Raw genomic sequence first — 20,268 nt, forward strand, 5'->3', positions numbered from 1 at the left:
TCCTATGACGCTCAGTGTTGCATCTCAGTGGAATGAGTCTCTGGCTGAATGTACTCCTGTGCCTAACCAGTACATTATGGAGTGGATGGGAGACATTGTCCAAGATGGCATGCAACTTGGACAGCATCCTCTTTTCAGACACCACCATCAGAGAGTCCAGTTCCACCCCCAGAACATCACTGCCTGAAATGAAATTCAAGGTCATCTGAAATAATCTCTGCTGTTTCCAACCTTAACTCCATCACAACCGAAGAGGCATTCTGTGTTGACTTGGAAATCTCAATACTTTTGAGTACTGCTAACTCCTTGTTAGTTTTCCTAATCATACCCTATTTCAGAATCGGAATCAGTATCAAGTTTAATATCACTGGCATGTGTTGTGAAATTTGTGAAGTTTACAAATTTCACAACATATGCTAGTGATATTAAACCTGATACTGATTTTACTTGTCTGTTACCTTCTCATTCAGTGGATGTACTGATTTGTGTAAAGACAGATGGAATGTAGTTTTATACCTTTTACAATCTTGTCTGCTTCGTCAAGATTATTTTGTTTCCTAGTACTGTTTTTTTTTAAATTGATGCCACCCTTTCTTTGATTTCCATTTTATAGTTATTATAGTTGTAAAATAATTTCATTTTTATTTCCATTTTGTCGCTCACACATTTTAATTTCCACTTTCACTCTTCCTCTGTACATGTCGTATTTTCAATTTTCTGGAAAAATGTTCCTTTCCTTGTTAAAGAATGATCTTGTTTCTAATCTTTTTTTCTGATCCCTTTCTTTTCAGTATAATTCAATATTTTCTAATTGAATTTTCTTCTTTGATAATTCACTGAACCTTAATCTTGGCCAAACTAGATGTAGCACTGTTTATTTCCTTGTTCTGATAACACTCGGGATAAAAAAAACTTCTTTTAATATATTTTAGTCATTCGTGTCTTTCCTTTATGCATTCTGCTTTATACCCTTCTAGCATTTGCTGCTTTATGTCCTTGCCTAATTAGAGGTGTGCAGGAAATACTGCAGCCTCCCTGCTCCTCCTTATTGAACAAAACTGCTTCTGTGTCACAACATTCAAGTGCACAATCTGTTTCCCAGAGATTAGTTATATAACTAACTTAAAACACCCAAGACACATCTGAGAAGCATTATCTAACAAAACTTGTCAGTGTGCCTGATAAAGAGAGAGCATACAAATGATTAAAAGCCAAGTCAAAGACAAGTTTTAAGTACATTTTTAGAGAGAGCCAGGTAAAGATATTTAGTATGGAATTTCACAGAAAGCACTCAGCAGCATAACAAGTGAAATCATCAATGTTTCAGAGGCTGAAGTGGAAGATCGTGAATAATCAGAGAGAGAAGATTACAGATATAATGATGGAAAGTTTGTGGGAAAAAATGAGGCTGACTGTTACCCCCGGTCAACAGGCAGGGGCTGATGAGGGTATGGGAGCTTTGTGAGCCGAGGAGTGAGCAGCAGTGTTTTGGATAACCTCAGATCTATGGAGAATGCAATGAAGGAGGTTGTATTCCAATAACTAAGTCTCAAGGTAATGATTGCACAAAAATGTAACAAGAGGTTTATTTGGCTCAACTGTTGTTCCTCCCATGGGCTCCTTGGTGATTGCCGTTCCAAATATGTCAGCCTAGATCAGCCTAGATTTAGATCAGCCTGGAACTTCTGCCCCTCGCATAAAGCATCCTTGCATTTTTCATCAGTCATGATACTTTAAGATTTACATCCAGTGGATCATTTGATCTGTGTTCAGAAACAACTTCAATAAAGTGATGGTCAGTAAGATGTGTAATAATTATGTTATCTCTGTGATGCAATTAGTCGTATGACAAGAACTTTGTAACACAGAAGCCCTTCCCTGTGTATAGAAGTCAAAAAAGGAGGTACTCAGCCCACAATCACCATCCAGCACAGCACCTCAAGCTCTATATTTCACACAAGTAATGTTGAAATGTCATGAACATTTCTGCTTCCACCATAGTTTCAGACAGTGAATTCCAGACCCCTACCATTATTCAGCTGAAAATATTTCAAAATCAGAATCAGGTTTATTATCACCGGTATGTGACGTGAAATTTGTTAACTGAGTAGCAGTAGTTCAATGCGATACATAATATAGACGACAAAAAAAAAATCAAATAAAATTTTTAGAAAATAATAAATACATCAATTGCAGTATACATATACTGAATAGATTAAAAATGTGCAAAAAAAACAGAAATACTGTATATTAAAAAAAAAGTGAGGTAGTGTCCAAGGGTTCGATGTCCATTTAGGAATTGGATGGCAGAGGGGAAGAAACTGTTCCTGAATCACTGAGTGTGTACCTCCTGGCTACTATACCTCCTACCTGATGGTAGCAGTGAGAAAAGGGCACGCCCTGGGAGCTAGAGGTCTTTAATAATGGATGTTGCCTTTCTGAGACACCGCATCCAGAGGTCCTGGGTACTTTGAAGGCTAGTGCCCAAGATGGAGCTGACTAGATTTACAACCCACTGGAGCTTCTTTCGGTCCTGTGCAGTTGCTCCCCCACACCAAACTGATTCAGCCTGTCAGAATGCTCTCCACGGTCAACGGTACATCTGTAGAAGTTTTTGAGTGTATTTGTTCACATACCAAATCTCTTCAAACTCCTAATAAAATATAGCTGCTATCTGGCCTTCTTTATAACTACATCAATGTGTTGGGACCAGGTTAGATCCTCAGAGATCTTGATACCCAGGAACTTGAAACTGCTCATTCTCTCCACTTCTGATCCCTCTGTGAGATTGGTATGTGTTCCTTTGTCTCAGACAAAGTGATTGATAAAATAATTAGAGGATTCTAATGATTTCATCTTACTGACTCAATGTCAGTAAGACCAAAGAGCTGATTGTGGACTTCAGGAAGGGAAAGACAAAGGAACACATACCAATCCTCACCTCTATCTCAAATGTGAGCTCTTACTTTGAAGCTAGATTCCTCCCTAACCTGCCTAAGTCCCTCAAAGTCCCTTGTTTCAGTAAGGTCATGTTCTTAATGCCATTAAGCATAGGTCCAATCTGCTCAATTTCAAGCTATGTTGCTGGTAACAGATATCATTGTGACTCTTGAATAAAATTGTTAATTAAATGTTAGTTTTGTGGCGACCCACTTCCTAGCGCACTCGAACCGGCTCACAAATAGCCAGCGCGCCGGCATAAAGGCCAGTCCCAAAAGGGCACCAGGTCTACTTCACTAACAAAGGGAAAAGCTCGCGCGGGACTGTGAGTACGTGCCTCCTACAGCATCCGTGCCCAGGGAGGGCGGGATCAGGGAGGCTTTAAAGCGAAGCCGTGAAGTTCGAATAAAATCTTTTTTAACTGCAGTTTACCAACTCCGTGTCGTTATTTCAGCGCTGTGTGTAGCACACCGCTAGTTTGTTTTTAAAGTTTGTTAACTAACTACTGCTTTAGGATTATTTAGATTTATTCTACTTTAAAGGTTTTTCTCTAATTTATTCCACGTTAACCGCTAGAGAAAATATTTTCATCTAAGTAGACCAGGATTGAACTCAAACCTAAAAATTGCAGATAAGAAAGAACATTTTGCCAACCCAATGTCTTCATCCTGTGTGTCTTACTGTAAGTTATCTCTGTAGCTATTATATAACTGAAGTCTCTTCAGCATTTCCTGTAATGTCTGCTTATGTGTTGTTGTGCAGTTTTGAGTTGCCTGCCAACCAGATATTGCCATTTTAAGCTGTATTAGAACTGCTATCTTCCTTTTTTGACATGTGCAGTTCCACACGAATCCGCTTTCTCCCTTCTGTTTCAGAGACAGATTAAACAAAGTTCACTTGTTCAATATGAAAAAAAAAATCGTCACTGAATAATTTCTACTCAAATATAATAGCATGATACCTAGGATTGTATTTACCCCTTACATACTGGAATACATGCTAGATTACATGCTAGAATAGAAATGTAAATCGGGATTTGTTTTAAGTATAAATTTTACTAATCAGTGTTGAAGAATGAGTATCCATATAATGAATCTACACTGATGCTGTTATAGTTTCTCTCCATGACTCCATCCCCCAGTGATTTATCGCATGCTGTGTCTGGAGTATTTGTAATAGTTCATTCTCATTTTAAGGCTTCTCCGACCTTTGCTTGTCCTTGCCTTTCCTGGAAGTATTGACCTACACAGTTCATTCTACACGTACCAGTAGTTTAGTACCACATCAATGGATATTCTTCATTTGTCAACACAGAATGTAAGAAAACAAGAAAATGGAAGCAGTAGTAAGCCATTTTGCTCCCCAAGCCTATCCTGCCATTCACTGACTGATCTACTACAGATTCAGTCTCCTTTTATTGAAGTTCCCATTGTCCTCAATTTCCTAATCTTCAAAAATGGTTCTACTTCCTTTTTAAATACCCCTAATGGTCGGGCCTCCAGAATACTCAGGTAGGAAATTCCACAATGTGAGAAATCCTTATGTATTTCATTTTTAGATAACTACCCCTCATCATAGACCTGTGTCCCCTCGTTCTCCCATTAGAGGAAACATCTCAATATCGCCACTGCCCTCATCTCCTTAAGAACTTGTTTGTTTTCCTAAAATCAAAAGAATATAAATTTGTTTCTTCATCTACTCAGGAGCTGATGCTCTGGTGGAGAACTGAGGCAGTACTGTATTGTCTAAATGCAGTCCTTCAGATTGCAGGCTTTCCTTCTCTCAGGTGGACATAGTCAAGGAGTTTTCAGTATCTTTTTACCTAATATTCCTCTCATTGGTAGGAATGCATTTCAAGTAATTGTGGAAGATTGGTAAATTTAGCATAAGTTTGTGTGCTGATTTGAAATTTCTAGCCAAAGCTGGTGGTGATAAGGTGGGGGGAGATGGAAGGTGGAAGGGCCTTTATTGTTGCATTCATAATCTATTTGTATCAAGATATTAGATGTGGGGAAAGTGTTGGCAGGTAAAACAGAGCCCAAGCTTTTGGTTTTAACTTGGATAATTGTTCGAGTAGCTTTTGTAAACTCATATAATACATTGTTGAAACGTCCCTTGTATATAGATCATGGATTTATTCTACTGAAAACTCCCTCTGCTAGAATCACATCACACAGTACCTTCTTGGCAAGAGTCATGTCTTGTGAGTGTGGCATCATATTTTAGTTTGCATTATACTAATATAATGCATAGAGGTAATATGGGAATGCTACTACTATACAAAACTAAAGACAATTCATAGTTTGAACATGTATCAAACAAGAAGTACTATTTTCTGGATATTTTGTAAAATACGTAAGAAATACATACAGGTAGTGAAATGACTTTGATAGCACTGGACAACAAAAATTTTGCTTCCTGAATACTTTAGAGATATCTTATGGATTATGGGCGGCTGATCATGAATATAGCCATGAAATTTCCCCAAAATGCACTATTTTTTAAAATTGCTTACATTTGTTATTTTAATCCATAATTCAAGTCAGAATAACAGATGCCAAGATTAAGGAAGGCATTTTTGTTGGTCCACAATCAAATGAGTAATCAGTGACAGGCACTTCGAAGAACTTCTTGTGTCACGTGGTAGGTATCCAAGGATGTTGAAATTTTTTTTTAGCAACTACAGAGTACCAAAGTACATGCACTGCAGCTAGTTGATATGCTTCAAGCATACAAAACTGTGAAGTGCAATATATAAAGATTTATTTTCTGCATTCCTATTTAGACTTCTTCTCACAAATCTTGGTGCTGTCAGTGACAAGCATGCTGAAAGGTTTCACCAGGACATTGCGGAAATGGAGCAATAGTATCAGGGTAACTAGGAACCAAGAGTGCTGGCTGATTATTGTTAGCCACTTAAGCGAGAAGCTTCGGACACTGAGTACAAATGAAAATCATCAGTACAGGTAGTCCCTGAGTTATGAACGCCCGACTTACTGACAACTCATACTTACAAACCAAGGAAGGAGAACGCCGACCGCCATTTTAAGTGGTTGCCGTTGACACTGTGTTGAATGTGTAACTTTGTATTTGGCTTAAATTTTTCTTAGCAAGATTCGCCCTGACCCTGCACCCCCGTTCCGGTTGGCTGGTGGTGCAGTGAGATCAGTGCTGGGCTGGAGAACGGAGGTTTCTGAGTTCGATCCAGTGGCAGACTGCTCCTGAGCCGGGTTGATGTCGATCCAGTGACTCCCGTACCATCCATGCCTGGTTGATATCGAGTTTGCAACTTGACCATGTAAAAAAAAACACTGCCACCTCCAGTTTAAATTCCCACGCGGAATATTGTGGAGGATCAAATACCCAGACCCAGCGGACCTCGGGAGCTGGGAGAGCTCGGGACCCGCCGCCCGCAGTGTTTCTTTTCCACTGATGGGAAGCGATCGCAATTGAAAATAATGTGGAAATAATAAAGCTTTTGGAAAGAGGTGAAACATCATCGGTCATCGGAAAAGCGTTACAGTTGGTCAATGATCGTAACAATTTTAAAGGATAAAGTGAGCATAATGGAGCATGTGAAAGGCCCTGCCCTGATGAAAGCTACAATTATTACTAAGCAACGCAGTGGTTTAATTATTGGAATACATATGTTTCTTAAGTGTTTTATATGCATAGAAAGGTAAAATATATACTAAGAGAAACATTTGACTAACTGACACTAAATAATACTGGACGTACTTGTTCCGACTTATGTACAAATCTGACTTAAAGACGGAGTCAGGAACGGAACTCGTTTGTAACCCAGGGACTGCCTGGACTTAAAAACATTATGTTCAATAAAAGTTAATTTCATGTTTCTCCAAATTTCTACCTTAAGCAAGTAGTCTGAATTATACCTGTGTTCAACTTCAAGCGGTCTACCATAAACAAAAAAAAAATGATGAGGAAGCAACATTTTCAAAAAAATTTGTTGTCCAGTGTAATAGACTTCTCCAAGTTTTTAAAATCTATGTTACTTAAAGAATCTGAATTCAGTGAAATGGTTTAAGTAAAAATAATAATCAGGCTCATTAGTAATTATTTAAAAATCCACTGGTTCGGTGATGTCCTTTGCTTATCTAGTCTGCTGTACCTGTGACCCCGGTTTGACTTTTAACTGTTGGCTGAGTAAACTCATATTAAATGACATCAAAGAATAATTCACCTTCAAAAGATGAATTGCAATGTAACTAGAGGGTGGTTAGTAAATGGTGCTGGCATTGCCAGGATTGCTTGCTTCCTGGAACATCAGAAAGACTGATCCAGACTTTGCTGTAGGTGCCAAAAAAAAATCCCCACAACCCTTTGCCGGGGAGGGAAGCGGTTAGAATATGAGGTATGGTGAGATATATATAAAATATTACATGTTATGAGATAAACTCTGAAAATAGCTTTAAATTAACTGTGACAGCAAGATTAAAGTAAAACTTTATGTGAGTGAGAATTGCTTTTAAATTAAGATTAGTCTTGTATGCATTGGCATAGGAGTGTTCAAGTGGAGTCAGATTCACTGAGCTGGTTCAAGTTCTAAATGGATAAGCTTCTATTATAATTCTTTAAAGGCAACTGGTCAAAAAAATTATGTATTAACAGATTGAAATACCGTAGATTCCGGACTACAGAGCGCACCTGATTAAAAGCTGCACGCTCTAATTTTAGAAAGAAAATCAATTTTGTACTTGTACAGACCGCACCGGATTTTAAGCCGCAGGTGTCCCACGTTGTAATATGAGATATTTACACAGAAAGATATTACACGTGAGGATTTTTTAACTTTTAATTAAATCCGTATGGTAACATAAACAAATACATATTGCAAATGCTTTTTTTCGAAGAGTGCCTGTAACACAGCTACTTTTAAATATACATACGTATCGGTAACACACAAATTACGTTGCGTATACTTTTTTACTGAACAGTGCACGAACAACATTCCAATATCTCCTAACGACTGGTAAAAAATATATATATATACTGCAGCCTACCAGGAAAAGTTATTGATCGCCTTCTTCATCTTCCTCCTGCGCACTAAAACCATCAAAGTCCTTCAGTGTCCGAATTGAATAAAACCTCAGGATCTCGTCACTCACTTCAGTCTCTTCGTTGTCGCTCTCACTTGAGCGCACGCGGTCCTCTTCATCACGCAGCAGTCCAGCCTTTCGAAACCCGCTGGTGATGGTGGATGTTGTGACACGGCTCCACGCATTTAGGATCCACTGGCAGACTTGAGTTAAAGATGCTCTTCGCATGCGTCCTGTTTTGGTAAAGGATTTCTTGCCGCTCGTCATCCAAGCCTCCCACTCAACGCGCAGCGCCACTTTAAATGCCCGGTTCACGCTGATGTCCAGTGGCTGCAAATACTTCGTGGTGCCCCCAGGAATCACAGCTGGAATTGAGTTTGTACTCTTGATGGCAGCTTTCACTGAACTTTCATTGTCAGCCGCTTAAAAAATCACCATCGGTGGAAGCTTTAATCCGGATGCTGTGCAGCTCAGATCACAAGTAAAATGCGTTCTCTCATGGCCACTTGTTTTCAGTGTGATGGACGAGTCACCTTTTTTATTAACAGTCCGAGTGAGAGGCAGGTCAAACGTCAAAGGTACTTCATCCATATTTATGATATCATCTGGCCCGATGGAATTCTCCGCTATCTTTGTTTGAGTGAATGTGCGGAAGTTAGCAAGTTTTTCCTCGTGGTCGGGAGGGAGCTGCTGACACAGAGTTGTGCGTACCCTGACGGACAGGCCTTTTCGTCTCATAAATCTAAAACACCACGATGGCCCACCTCTAAAATCTTCGATTTTCATTTTGGTGCGATTGCTTTAGCCTTCAGTCTGATCTGCACGGTGGAAACACCGCGGCCGCCTGCTCTCTGTGTGTTAACCCAGTCTTCAAGAAAGTTTTCAAATTCGGGCCATCTGCTATGATTACCTCTGAAAGCTTTTGTCGTCTTTTTGCATTGACTCAGTTCTTCACACTGGCGTATCCACCGTCTCACCATCGATTCATTTATGCCAAGATTATGTGCAGCAACTCGATTTCCTTCTTCAACCGCCAGATCGATCGCCTTTAACTTAAAAGCTGCATCATATGCTTTTCTTCGAGTGTTTTCCATGTTGATGAGGGTGAGTACAAATGACTGATTTACAATAATTTAATTGTGAAAGTGCGCTTGATTTATCGTACAATTTCATTGGACCTCTGTGAACTACTCATCAATTTTATTGGTCTACTGTTACGAGGCAAACTGTTTTTGGCGGCATGAAAAAGAAACATGCATTAGCCGCGCCGTAGTATAGGCCGCAGTGTTCAAAGCGTGGGAAAAAAGTAGCGGCTTATAGTCCGGAATTTACGGTATATATATTTCTTATCTGGCCAGCCTCCATGTGGTAAGAATTAGCTATTGTTTAAAGTAGGAACATTTCCTGGCACTGATTGATTTGGGAAAAAGCATATGTTGTGCCTGTGGCATCTCTCCGTTACTTGTTATTCTACATAGAGATTTTGACAAGGGTGTCACGTTCTGTTCCATTGTAGTCAGAAGGCATATTTGATTAGCCTACATTAAAAAACCTGTATTTTTTTGGAGTCCCATGTTGTGTAAGGATAAATATATTTGTAAGAGTTTCCATTTACAGATTATTTTCCTCAGTGATAAGTTTAACTACATTAAAACCATGTAAAGATAGCTTTGCGTGGCAGCTGCCTTATCTTCTCTACCCAGTACACCTTTGGTTGGCTGTTTCATGGTTTGTCACCTCCACTGACAGGTGCCCAAATTAATACTATACAGCAAAAGTTCTCTTTGAAAACTATATCCTTTCTTTGTTGCTTACCATTATTGCTATACTTGACACATTTCTTTCAAAGTTCAAAAGTTAAAAGTAAATTTATTTCTAGACACATACTGTTATGTCACTATATACAACTCTGAGATTCATTTTCTTGTGGGCATACTCAATAAATTGAATAACCATAATAGAATCAATGAAAGACTGCACCAACAGGGTGGACAAACAGTTTGCAAAAGACAGCAAATTGCAAATACAAAAAAGAAAGAAAAAAATAATAAATAACTCTGCAATAAATATAAAGAGCATGAGATGAAGAGCCCTTGAAAATGAGTCCATAGGTAGTGGGAATAGTGATGAGGCAAGTATAGTCAAGTGAAGTTATCTCCTCTGGTTCAGGAGCCTGATGATTGTGGAGTAACAACTATTCCTGAATCTGGTGGTGTGAGTCCTGAAGCTCCTGTACCACCTTCCTGATGGCAGCAGTGAGAAGAGAGCATGGCCTAGGTGGTAGATGTCCTTGATAATGGTTATTGATTTCCTGTGACAACGTTCTGTGTAGATGTGCTCAATGATGAGGAGGGTTTTACCCATGATGGACTGGGCCTTACTTTTTGTAGGATTTTTCATTGAAGGGCATTGGTGTTCCAAACCAGATACTGAAAACAGAGCATTTTATTCAAATTTGATCTGAAATTATTTTAAAATCTGTTCTTGTGCCGAAGTGCTATAGACATAATGCAGGAGAACTTTGATCTCAGAACTATTTTATTCATTCATGTGCTGTGGGCAAGCTGTGCATCTATTACCTTTTCTTAATGGCATTTGAACTAACTTGCTGGGCAGAAATGGGGCAGCTGTCCCTAGCAACCACTTGTAACTTGAGAGTTAGAGGTTGGTCACATTGGTAAGAGCCAGCAGATTATAGGTTGCCATTGAACTTGATGGGGTTATGCAATACTTATAATCAATGTCAGTGGACTGCACAGATATAGTCACCATCCCTCTTCACTCATTAGTTAAAAGCTTGGTGTAAAAGGTAGAGGGAGGGTTTGGAGAACATCCAGAATATAATTTCAGACCTTGGGGATTCAATAGGAGAAAGTCTGATGACCAACAAGAGTACAGTGAAAAGAGAAGCTAACCAAGAGACTGGAGTACTTGACTATTTGGATATTATAGAAATAAGTAGGGGCAAGGTAGTGAGGTTTGAATGTAAGGAAATGATGTCAAAATAGGTCACAAATTATAGGCATGAATGGAAATTGGAAAGCAAAGATCTTTTTTTATTTGCTGGGTTTCAGTTTCCTCCCAAAATTCAAAACGTCGCTACAACTCACTAAATATGCTGTCCTATACAAACTAGTCTTTGAAGCTGTTCTAACTTGCTTTGAAATCCACCATTGCATTTAGAGCTGTAGTATTTACAAATACTGAGATGAGAGATGTGATTGTTCCCTTTTTTAGAGCCGATTGAGATTTAGTTTCAGCTCACATACTGACTCACATACATGACTCACATACAATACAAATTTGTGTGGCTCCATTAATCAATGTATAAAGGCCTGCTCTTATGGATTTCCCTCTGGTCTTCTTCACAGAAAATATTTACGTGATGTGGATCGTCAAGTGCTTGCCAAGCGGGCATTAATATTGACAGTAAAAGTGCTTGAGGACAACTTAAAGAAATTATCTGGGGTAATGCTATAAATTATTACATAGTTAATTGTCAAGAATTTTTTAATGTTTCTTTTTTGTATTGGTCAGTGTATAAAATTGCCAAGCATGCTTTTTTATGACTGAGATGTGAGAATCTCTCAGTAGGTCAGACAGCATTAGTGGAAAACTTCACAAATGTTGTCCAACTTGCTGAGTGTTTCCAGCATTTTCTGCTCTTATTTAAAATATTCAGTGAATGGAATTCTTTGATTTTCTTTATGCACCTGGGTATAGTGCTGCCTGTAGAAATGCTGACCAGTGTTGGGAACTTGGTGCAGATATCATACACATGTTGCTAGGGATCTGAATTTTTTTGCTTGTAAACTATGTTTATGTTTTATGATACTTTCCAAGCTATTCAAAGTAACATTGTGGCACTTCTGGTGAGGGAGACTGAACTCTAGATTGTGACAGCACTGGTCACAAGTTCTCACACCAGGAATACCATTGCCCCTGAGAGTTGTAGATGGAGGATCCTCTGTAAGGCTTAAGGTGCTGCTATCTAATGAAACAAGAAGGTAATGAGAGTCAAGTCCTGTTCTAACCTGTGCACTGCAGCACTGTGGATATCCACAGGTTAAAAAAAAATGAGGTGGATGTGAATTAATGGAGGAGGCATGCGAGCATTTGCTTTGAAATAAGTGTCAACGTAAACTACTATTAAATGGGTTTGTGTAATGAATGCTCCAATATTTTTCCATCTCATTACTTAGGTATCCGAAGATCAGGTTCCAAAATCAATAATTCCTCCAATGGGGGAAATGACATCGGATGTTTCAAACAAGCCAAATGCTGAGGAGCACAAAGGTGATGTGGCAAAAAAGCCCACCATCACTGAGGGGCCTTTAAAAAATACAGAAAATGGAGTAAAGGATATTCCAAGGGACCAAACTCCCAAGTGCATGGAGATGGAACAAGATGCAGTTCTGAGTGAGTTCACTGGCACAGGTGAACCAATGGAACTTGACAGCTCTGCACAAGGGAAATTGGAGTTCTCATTCAAGCCTCCTGGTGGTTTGGATACAGACCACAACAAAACTGTTGGCCTCACTGAGGGGAAGGGCTCTGAATGCAGACCTGCTGAACTTTCTTTGGAGGAGCTGAGCATCAGTTCAAAACAGCAAGGATCAACAGGGTCATCATACATTGTGGCCAACCAAATGGTCAGAAAAATGGGCAGGAAGAGAAAACTGATAGATGACACTGAATCCGGGAAAACTCTACTGCTGGATGCATACAGAGTCTGGCAGCAAGGTCAAAAGGTTATGACTGTTGATCTTGGGAAGATTGAGAAAATCATGTCAGAGACCTACATGCTGATCAAGCAGGTAAGGCATGGATATTGCGACGTGAACAAAGTCACTGGAGAGACACCGAAGCTAGTGGATATAGAAGTGTTTTATTCAACAAAACCAAGCAGCAGGCATCATATTGAGACACTCTTGGAAGAAGAGGCCTCTCGACCAATAGTACATGACACTTTTATATGCTAAAGATCAAAGGAAACAGTAGGACAATTCTATAGTTACAATGTGTCCACAATGCTTTCTTTAAATTACATATAGTTTTTCACACACTTTCTTCGCACCCACACTCCAGTCATTCAAAACGGATGTTATTCTCCACTGACTGCATTCAGGCATCCGAAGTCTAATTGCTTAAGCTGCATTTTAAATCCAATCTACTATTCACATTCAAATCTGAAAATTGGTTGTTGATGAAATTATTATTTGCTATATACCTTAACAGATATTGTTTTAAAAGTTCATTCTTCAAAGAAATATTTATATTGGATTTTTTTTTTAAATGTAAGAGGCGTCTCAAAATGTTGCTTGGTAAAGTGTCCTAGTATCATCTGCAAGAACACTTGGTTATGAATTCTGTGGAGTATATTCATTTTTTAAAACGGCACTTTATCCTTTCAATAAGGCCTTAGGATTAGTGTGACATTGTGCTGGGGTGTGTCTGTATCATGTCAAAGAATTTAGTTTGCGTCATGTCAAAGAGATATGGGAACGTCTTAATCTGGGGGCAGCTATGTATCCCTGGTAAAGGCAAATGAGAGTAAGTGTAATAAGTTTCCGGATGTTGGTGAAGACTTTGCCTACTGAAACAAAGATGACGGATTGTAGAGATGTCTTTCTCATAGTAAGTATGTTTTATGTGCACAATGTTAATGGTTTTTGATAAAATAAATTTCAAGTTCTTGGGTGTGAATATCTCTGAGGACCTAACCTTGATGCAACATATTGATGAAGCTATAAAGAAAGCAAATCAGCGGTTATATTACATTAGGAGTTTGAAGAGATTTGTTTTGTCAACTAAAACACTCAAACTTCTGCAAATGTACCGTGGAGAGCATTCTGATCAGCTGCAGCACTGTTCTGGTATTGATGTGGGCTACTGCACAAGATCAAAGTAAGTTGCAGAAATTTGCACTATTAGTCAGCTCCGTCATGCGTACTTACCTCTGTAGTATTCAAAACATCTTCAAGGAACGGTGCCTTAGGAAGGAGGTGTCCATCATTAATGCCCTCCACAGCCCAGGACATGCCCTCTTCTCATTGTTACCATCTGGAAGGAGATACAGAAGCCTGAAGGCACACACTCAGTGATTCAGGAACAGCTTCTTCTCAGCTGCCATCCAATTTCTAACTGTACATTTAACCCATGAACTTACTTCTCACTACTTATTTCAATTTTGTTTTGCACTACCTATTTCAACTTAACTATTTAATAAATATAAATATATACAAGTATTTACTGTAATTCATTTTTTCTGTGTATTTATTTATCATGTACTTACTTCATTGTACTGCTGCTGTATAGCTAATAAATTTCATTTCATGCTGGTGATGTTAAACCTGATTCTGATTCTGATAAAGAACCAAACTTTCCTCAAATTGTGAGGTATGTTGGAAGATAGTTCATAACTTCATTCCTGCTAATATTACAAATATCATCTGCATCATAGAAATTACCAATAATTTCCAGTTTTTTTAATACTTGATCAGGAAGAAGTAAAATGCATTTTCTTGCTATACCATTTATATAGTCAATGTGCAGGTATCCTTTTTTGATGTGTATAGGACCATGTACTATGCATAAATCATATAGGACACAACAACAGAATTTATGTAGGTGAACATTTTGAGTATTTCAAAGTTCAATGTAAATTTATTATCAAAATACTTGCGTGTTGCCTTATGCTACTTTGAGATTTCTTGAGGCATTTACAGAACAAAATAGAATCTCGATAGAATTTCATGAATAGTTATACATAGACAAAGACTGACAAGTAACCACTGTGTATGTGAAGACAAACTGTGCAAATAAAATAATACTTAGAACAAGTTATAGAATCAGTTCAAAGTTGAGGTGAGCCAAGTTATCTATGTTGGTTCAGGAACCTGATAGTTAAAGGATAACTGTTCCTGAACCTAGTGGTGTGGGACCTACAATTTCTGTACCTTCTGTTTGATAGTAGTAGTGAGAAGAGCGTTGATCTGAGGAGACACGTTGGTTGGGATTTCCCAGATCAATGCAGGCTTTAGTTCAGATATTTTCCCCAATGTATTCCCTACTCAGATTGGCCTGATACTAGGTGAGAACACTTTGGAGGAGATAATTTCCAAGAGCAGGCTAGGGTAAATGGCATGGTGAGGGGTGGAGGTCAGCAATCCTTGATTGAAATTGCTCAGTTCTAGCAATAGATAGACAAGGAGATGAGTTTGGCATTGTTGTACCCCCTGACCTATAAACAGTGCTCTAAGGGTACTTACTGTCTTAAAAATAAACAGGGCTACCCTCTCTTCAGCTACCAAGGGAAATATGACCTGTCAGGGATAGTTGTGCTCAGGTTTAGTCTACTCTCTGCTATTTAATGGACACTGCCTTCAACTTACTTCTTCTGAGAGTAGTTGGCTGTTCATCCTTTCTTCTGCCCCTATTAAAGTTTCAGGCTGGAATGTGATATTTTTCCCAGCTTTCACAACTCACTTAATCCAAACATACCTACTTTCAGGAATTAAAATTTACTCTGTGGAGTCTTAAAAGTAGTCCCAGTATGGATAGAGAACTCACTTATGGTCCATCTCGGACTTTATTTTTGCACCATATTTGTTAATGACTTGAATGGAAAGTAGGAACGGGATGGGGACTGGAGTGATAGCGCTGAGGATGGGGTAGTTGGTTTGCAAACTGAGACAGTGTGCAGTTAGACTAGCAAGGAGAGGCCGATGATAGGGCAAAATTTCAGTCAACGGGATAGGTTGTAAAAGGGGGATAACAGAATAAAGTAGATCAAAGTTGAAAGTAAAATTTATCATCAGTGTACATCCATGTCACTAAGTACAACCCTGAGATTCCTTTTCTGTGGGCGTACTTAGCAAATCTAAGTATGGTGGATACAATAGGTTCTATTAAGAGGCTCCTGGATAGGGTGGTGAAGAAGGCTTTTGGAACGCTGGCCTTTATAAATCAAAGCATTGAGTACAGAAGTTGGGATGTAATGTTAAAATTGTACAAGGCATTGGTAAGGCCAAATTTGGAATATTGTGTGCAGTTCTGGTCACCGAATTATAGGAAAGATATCAATAAATTAGAGAGAGTGCAGAGACGATTTACTAGGATGTTACCTGGGTTTCAGCACTTAAGTTACAAAGAAAGGTTGAACAAGTTAGGTCTCTATTCATTGGAGCGTAGAAGGTTGAGGGGGGATTTGATCGAGGTATTTAAAATTTTGAGAGGGATAGAGTTGACGTGAATAGGCTGTTTCCATTGAGATTCAAACGAGAGGACATGATTTGAGAGTTAGGGGGCAGAAGTTTAAGGGGAACACGAGGGGGTATTTCTTTACTCAGAGAGTGATAGCTGTGTGGAATGAGCTTCCTGTAGAAGTAGTAGAGGCCAGTTCAGTTGTGTCATTTAAGGTAAAATTGGATAGGTATATGGACAGGAAAGGAGTGGAGGGTTATGGGCTGAGTGTGGGTAGGTGGGACTAGGTGAGATTAAGAGTTCGGCATGGACTAGGAGGGCTGAGATGGCCTGTTTCCGTGCTGTGATTGTTATATGTTATATACGATTGGTACATGGAGCTTAGAAAAATAGAGGGCTATGGTAACCCTCGGTAATTTCTAAAGTAAGTACATGTATTGTGCTGTAGGTTTTCTATGTTTCTAGATCTATAGAACAGTAACTGTAAACAAGCTGTGCTAATGCAGATAATAAATAAATAACAAGAAATAACAAGATAAAAGAGCCCTTAAATGAGTGTAGTTACCTCCTTTTGTTCAAGAGCCTGGTGGTTGAGGGGTAGTAACTGTACCTTCTACTGATAGCAGCAGTGGGAAAAGCACATGGCCTAGGTAGTGAGGATCCATGTCATTTTCAGGTTCTGAGACCATTGGGAGACATGGGGGCATGTGATGGCTCCTCCCTGTTCTGGTGATCAAAGCGAGTATTGAGCATTGAGCTCATCTGGAAGTGAAGCTCTGCTGTCGCCTATGTCGCAAGATTTAATTTTGTAGGAGGTTATGACATTCCAGCCCGAGATACGGCTTTCATACCAGCACTTCATGTAGCATTCTTGATCTCCAAACTTGAATACCTCTGATCTGGCTCTCAGCAGATTCCAGATTTCATTGTTCATCCAGGGCTTCTAACTGGGAAATCCCTGAACGATTTTGTGGGGACGCACTCATCCATAGCTGTTTTAATAAAGTCTGTAACGACCCTGGTGTAATCAAAATGCAGGTAGATTGGAAAAATCGGGTTGGTGCTGGAGCCCAAAAAGGGAGGAGGCGAGATTTGTAGAATGCCTACGAGATGGCTTTTTAGAGTTGCTTATGGTTAAGCCCACTAGGAATCTGGATCGAGCATTGTGTAATGAACCAGAATTGATTAAGGTAAAGGAACTCTCAGGGTTAAGTAATCATAATATGATAGAATTCACCCTGAAATTTGAGGAAGGGAAGCTAAAGTCAGATGTATCAATATTACAATGAAGAAAAGGGAATTATAGAGACAAGCGAAGAGTGGAGCAAAATTGATTGGAAGGGAACACTAGCAGGGATGATGGCAGAGTAGCAATGACTGGACTTTCTGGGAGCAATTCGGAAGGTGCTGGATAGATACATCCCAAAGAAGCATTCTAAAGGCAGGATGATACAACCGTGGCTGACTAGAGAAGTCAAAGCCAACATAAAAGCCAAAGAGAGGGCAAAAATTATGGTGAAGTTTTTAAAAACCAACAGAAGACAACTAAAAAGAATCATTAAGAATGAAAAGATGGAATACGAAGGTAAACCAGTGTTTAATATTAAAGAGAGTACAACAAGTTTCTTCATATGTATAATGTGTAAAAGAGAGGCAAGAGTAGATATCGAACCACTGGAAAATAATGCTGGAAAGGTAATGAGAAATGACAAACAAACTGAATAAATATTTTGCGTCAGCTTTTACAGTGGAAGACAATAGCTGTATGTTGGAAGTTCGTGAGTGTTGGGGAGCAGAAATGTGTGAAGTTGCCATTACTAAGGAGAAGGTGCTTGGGAAACAAAAATGTCTGGGTCAAATGGTCTAGACCCCAGGGTTCTGAAAGAAATGGCTGAAGAGATTGTGGAGGTATTAGTAATGATCTTTCAAAAATCAGTGGATTCTGACATAGTTCTGGAGGACAGGAAATGTCACTCCACTCTTCAAGAAAGGAGAGAGTGAGGCCAAATAGTCTGACCTAAGTGGTTGGGAAGGTGTTGGAATCAATTGCTAAGGATGTGGTTTTGGGGTATTTGGAGGAACATGATAAAATATCATAGTCAGCATGGTTTCCTCAAGGAAAAATCTTGCCTGACAAATCTGTTAGAATTCTTTGAGGAAATAACATGCTGTATAGACAAAGGAGATTCAGTGGATATTGTGTACTTAGATTTTGAGAATGTCCTTGACATGGTGCCACACATGAGGCAGCTTAGCATGTTAAGAGCCCATGGTGTTATAGGAAATATACTATGCTGACTGGCAGGAGGCAAAAAGTGGGAATAAAAGGAGCCTTTTCTGGTAGGCTGACAGTGACTAGTGGTGCTCCACAGGGGTCTGTGTTGGGACCACTTCTTTTTTGCATTATATGTTATTAATTTGGATGATGAAATGATGGGTTTGTGGCTGAGTTTACAGACTATGTGAAGATTGGTGGAGGGACATGTTGTTTTGAATTGAATTGACTTTATTTCTTACATCCTTCACACACAAGGAGTAAAAATCTTTACGTTATGTCTCCTCCTGAATGTGCAATGTGCAATCATAGTCATTTATAAGAATTTATAATAAAGAAAAACAGTCAATGCAGCATAGAGATAGAGTCAAATCAGCGTGAGTTAATCAATCTGATCCTGGTGGAAGAAGCTGTCCCGGAGTTAGTTTGTCCTGGCTTTTATGCGGTACCATTTCCCAGATGGTAGTAGCTGGAATAGTTTGTTGTTGGGGTGACTCAGGTCCCCGATGATCCTTCAGGTCCTTTTTACTCACCTATCTTTGTATTCGTCCTGAATCATGGGAAGTTCATCAACCTAGAAACTTTCAACGAACACCATTGTTCTAGGCTGCACTAGGCTGTCTCTGTAGAATCCTGCAGTTAAGGGAGGTACAGTTCCCATACCAGGCAGTGATACAGCCAGTCAGGATGCTCTCAATTGTGTCCCTGTAGAAAGTTCTTGGGATTTGGGGGCCCTTATCAAACTTCCTCAACTGTCTGAAGTGAAAGAGGCGCTGTGATGCCTTTTTCACCACACAGCTGGTGTGTACAGACCATGTGAGGACATCGGTGATATGGATGCTGAGAAGTTTAAAGCTGTTTACCCTCTCAACCCCAGATCCATTGGCATCAATAGGGGTTAGCCCATCTCCATTCTTCCTGTAATCTACAACCCGATCCTTTGTTTTTGCGACATTGAGGGAGAGATTGTTTTCTTGACACCATTTTATCAGAAAGATGACTTCTTCCCTGCAGGCCTATTGTTTGAGATTAGGCCAATCAATGTAGTGTCGTCGAGAAAGCAAAGAGGCTACAGAAGAACTCAGACAGATTAGGAGAAAGAGCAAAGAAGTGGTAAATGGAATATAATGTTGGGAATTGTATGGTCCTGCACTTAGAAGAAATAAAAGCATAGACTATTCTCTCAATGGAGAGAGAATTCATAAATCAGAGGTGCAAATTGACTTGGGAGTCCTTGTGCATAATTCCTAAAGGTTAGTTTGCAGGTTGAGTCGGTGGTGTGGAAGGCAAATGCATTCATTTTGAGAGGGCTAGATATAAAAGCAAGGATGTAATGTTGAGGTTTTTTAAGGCACTGGTGAGGCCTTGTTTGGAGTATTGTGAGCAGTTTTAGGCCCCTTAGCTAAGGAAGAGTGACCTGAAACTGGAGAGGATTCTAAGGAAGTTCATGAAAATAACTCCAGGATTTGAAAGGGTTATCATATGAGGAGTGCTTGATGGTTCTGGGCCTGTACTTGCTGGAATCCAGAAGAATAGAGGAACCTATCTCACTGAAACCTAACAGATGTTGAAAGGCCTCAATAGAGTGAATGTAGGGAAGATCTATCCTATACACGAGAAAATCTGCAGATGCTGGAAATTCAAACCAACATACAAAATGCTGGAGGAACTCTGCCGGCCAGACTGCATCTATGGAAAAAATTTAACTGTCAATGTTTCGAGCTGAAACCTGATGAAGGATGTTTCCTATGTTGGGAGCGTCTAAGACCAGAGGACACAGTCTCAGAC

General features: G+C 39.4%; 1 protein-coding gene across 4 annotated transcripts in view; it reads left to right on the forward strand.

Moving 5' to 3' along the window:
• The window catches only part of cabin1 (calcineurin binding protein 1), a 563,877-nt gene that overhangs the window by 383,233 nt on the left and 160,376 nt on the right, over positions 1-20,268 (forward strand). For all 4 annotated transcript variants that reach the window (XM_059983285.1, XM_059983287.1, XM_059983286.1 and 1 more), the window contains 2 exons: positions 11,372-11,468; positions 12,203-12,817. In XM_059983285.1, coding sequence (XP_059839268.1) covers positions 11,372-11,468; positions 12,203-12,817 — 712 coding nt within the window. The remainder of the gene's footprint in view (positions 1-11,371; positions 11,469-12,202; positions 12,818-20,268) is intronic.

The sequence above is a fragment of the Hypanus sabinus genome, chromosome 10, assembly GCF_030144855.1.
Source record: "Hypanus sabinus isolate sHypSab1 chromosome 10, sHypSab1.hap1, whole genome shotgun sequence".
In the NCBI taxonomy this organism is placed as follows: Eukaryota; Metazoa; Chordata; class Chondrichthyes; order Myliobatiformes; family Dasyatidae; genus Hypanus; species Hypanus sabinus.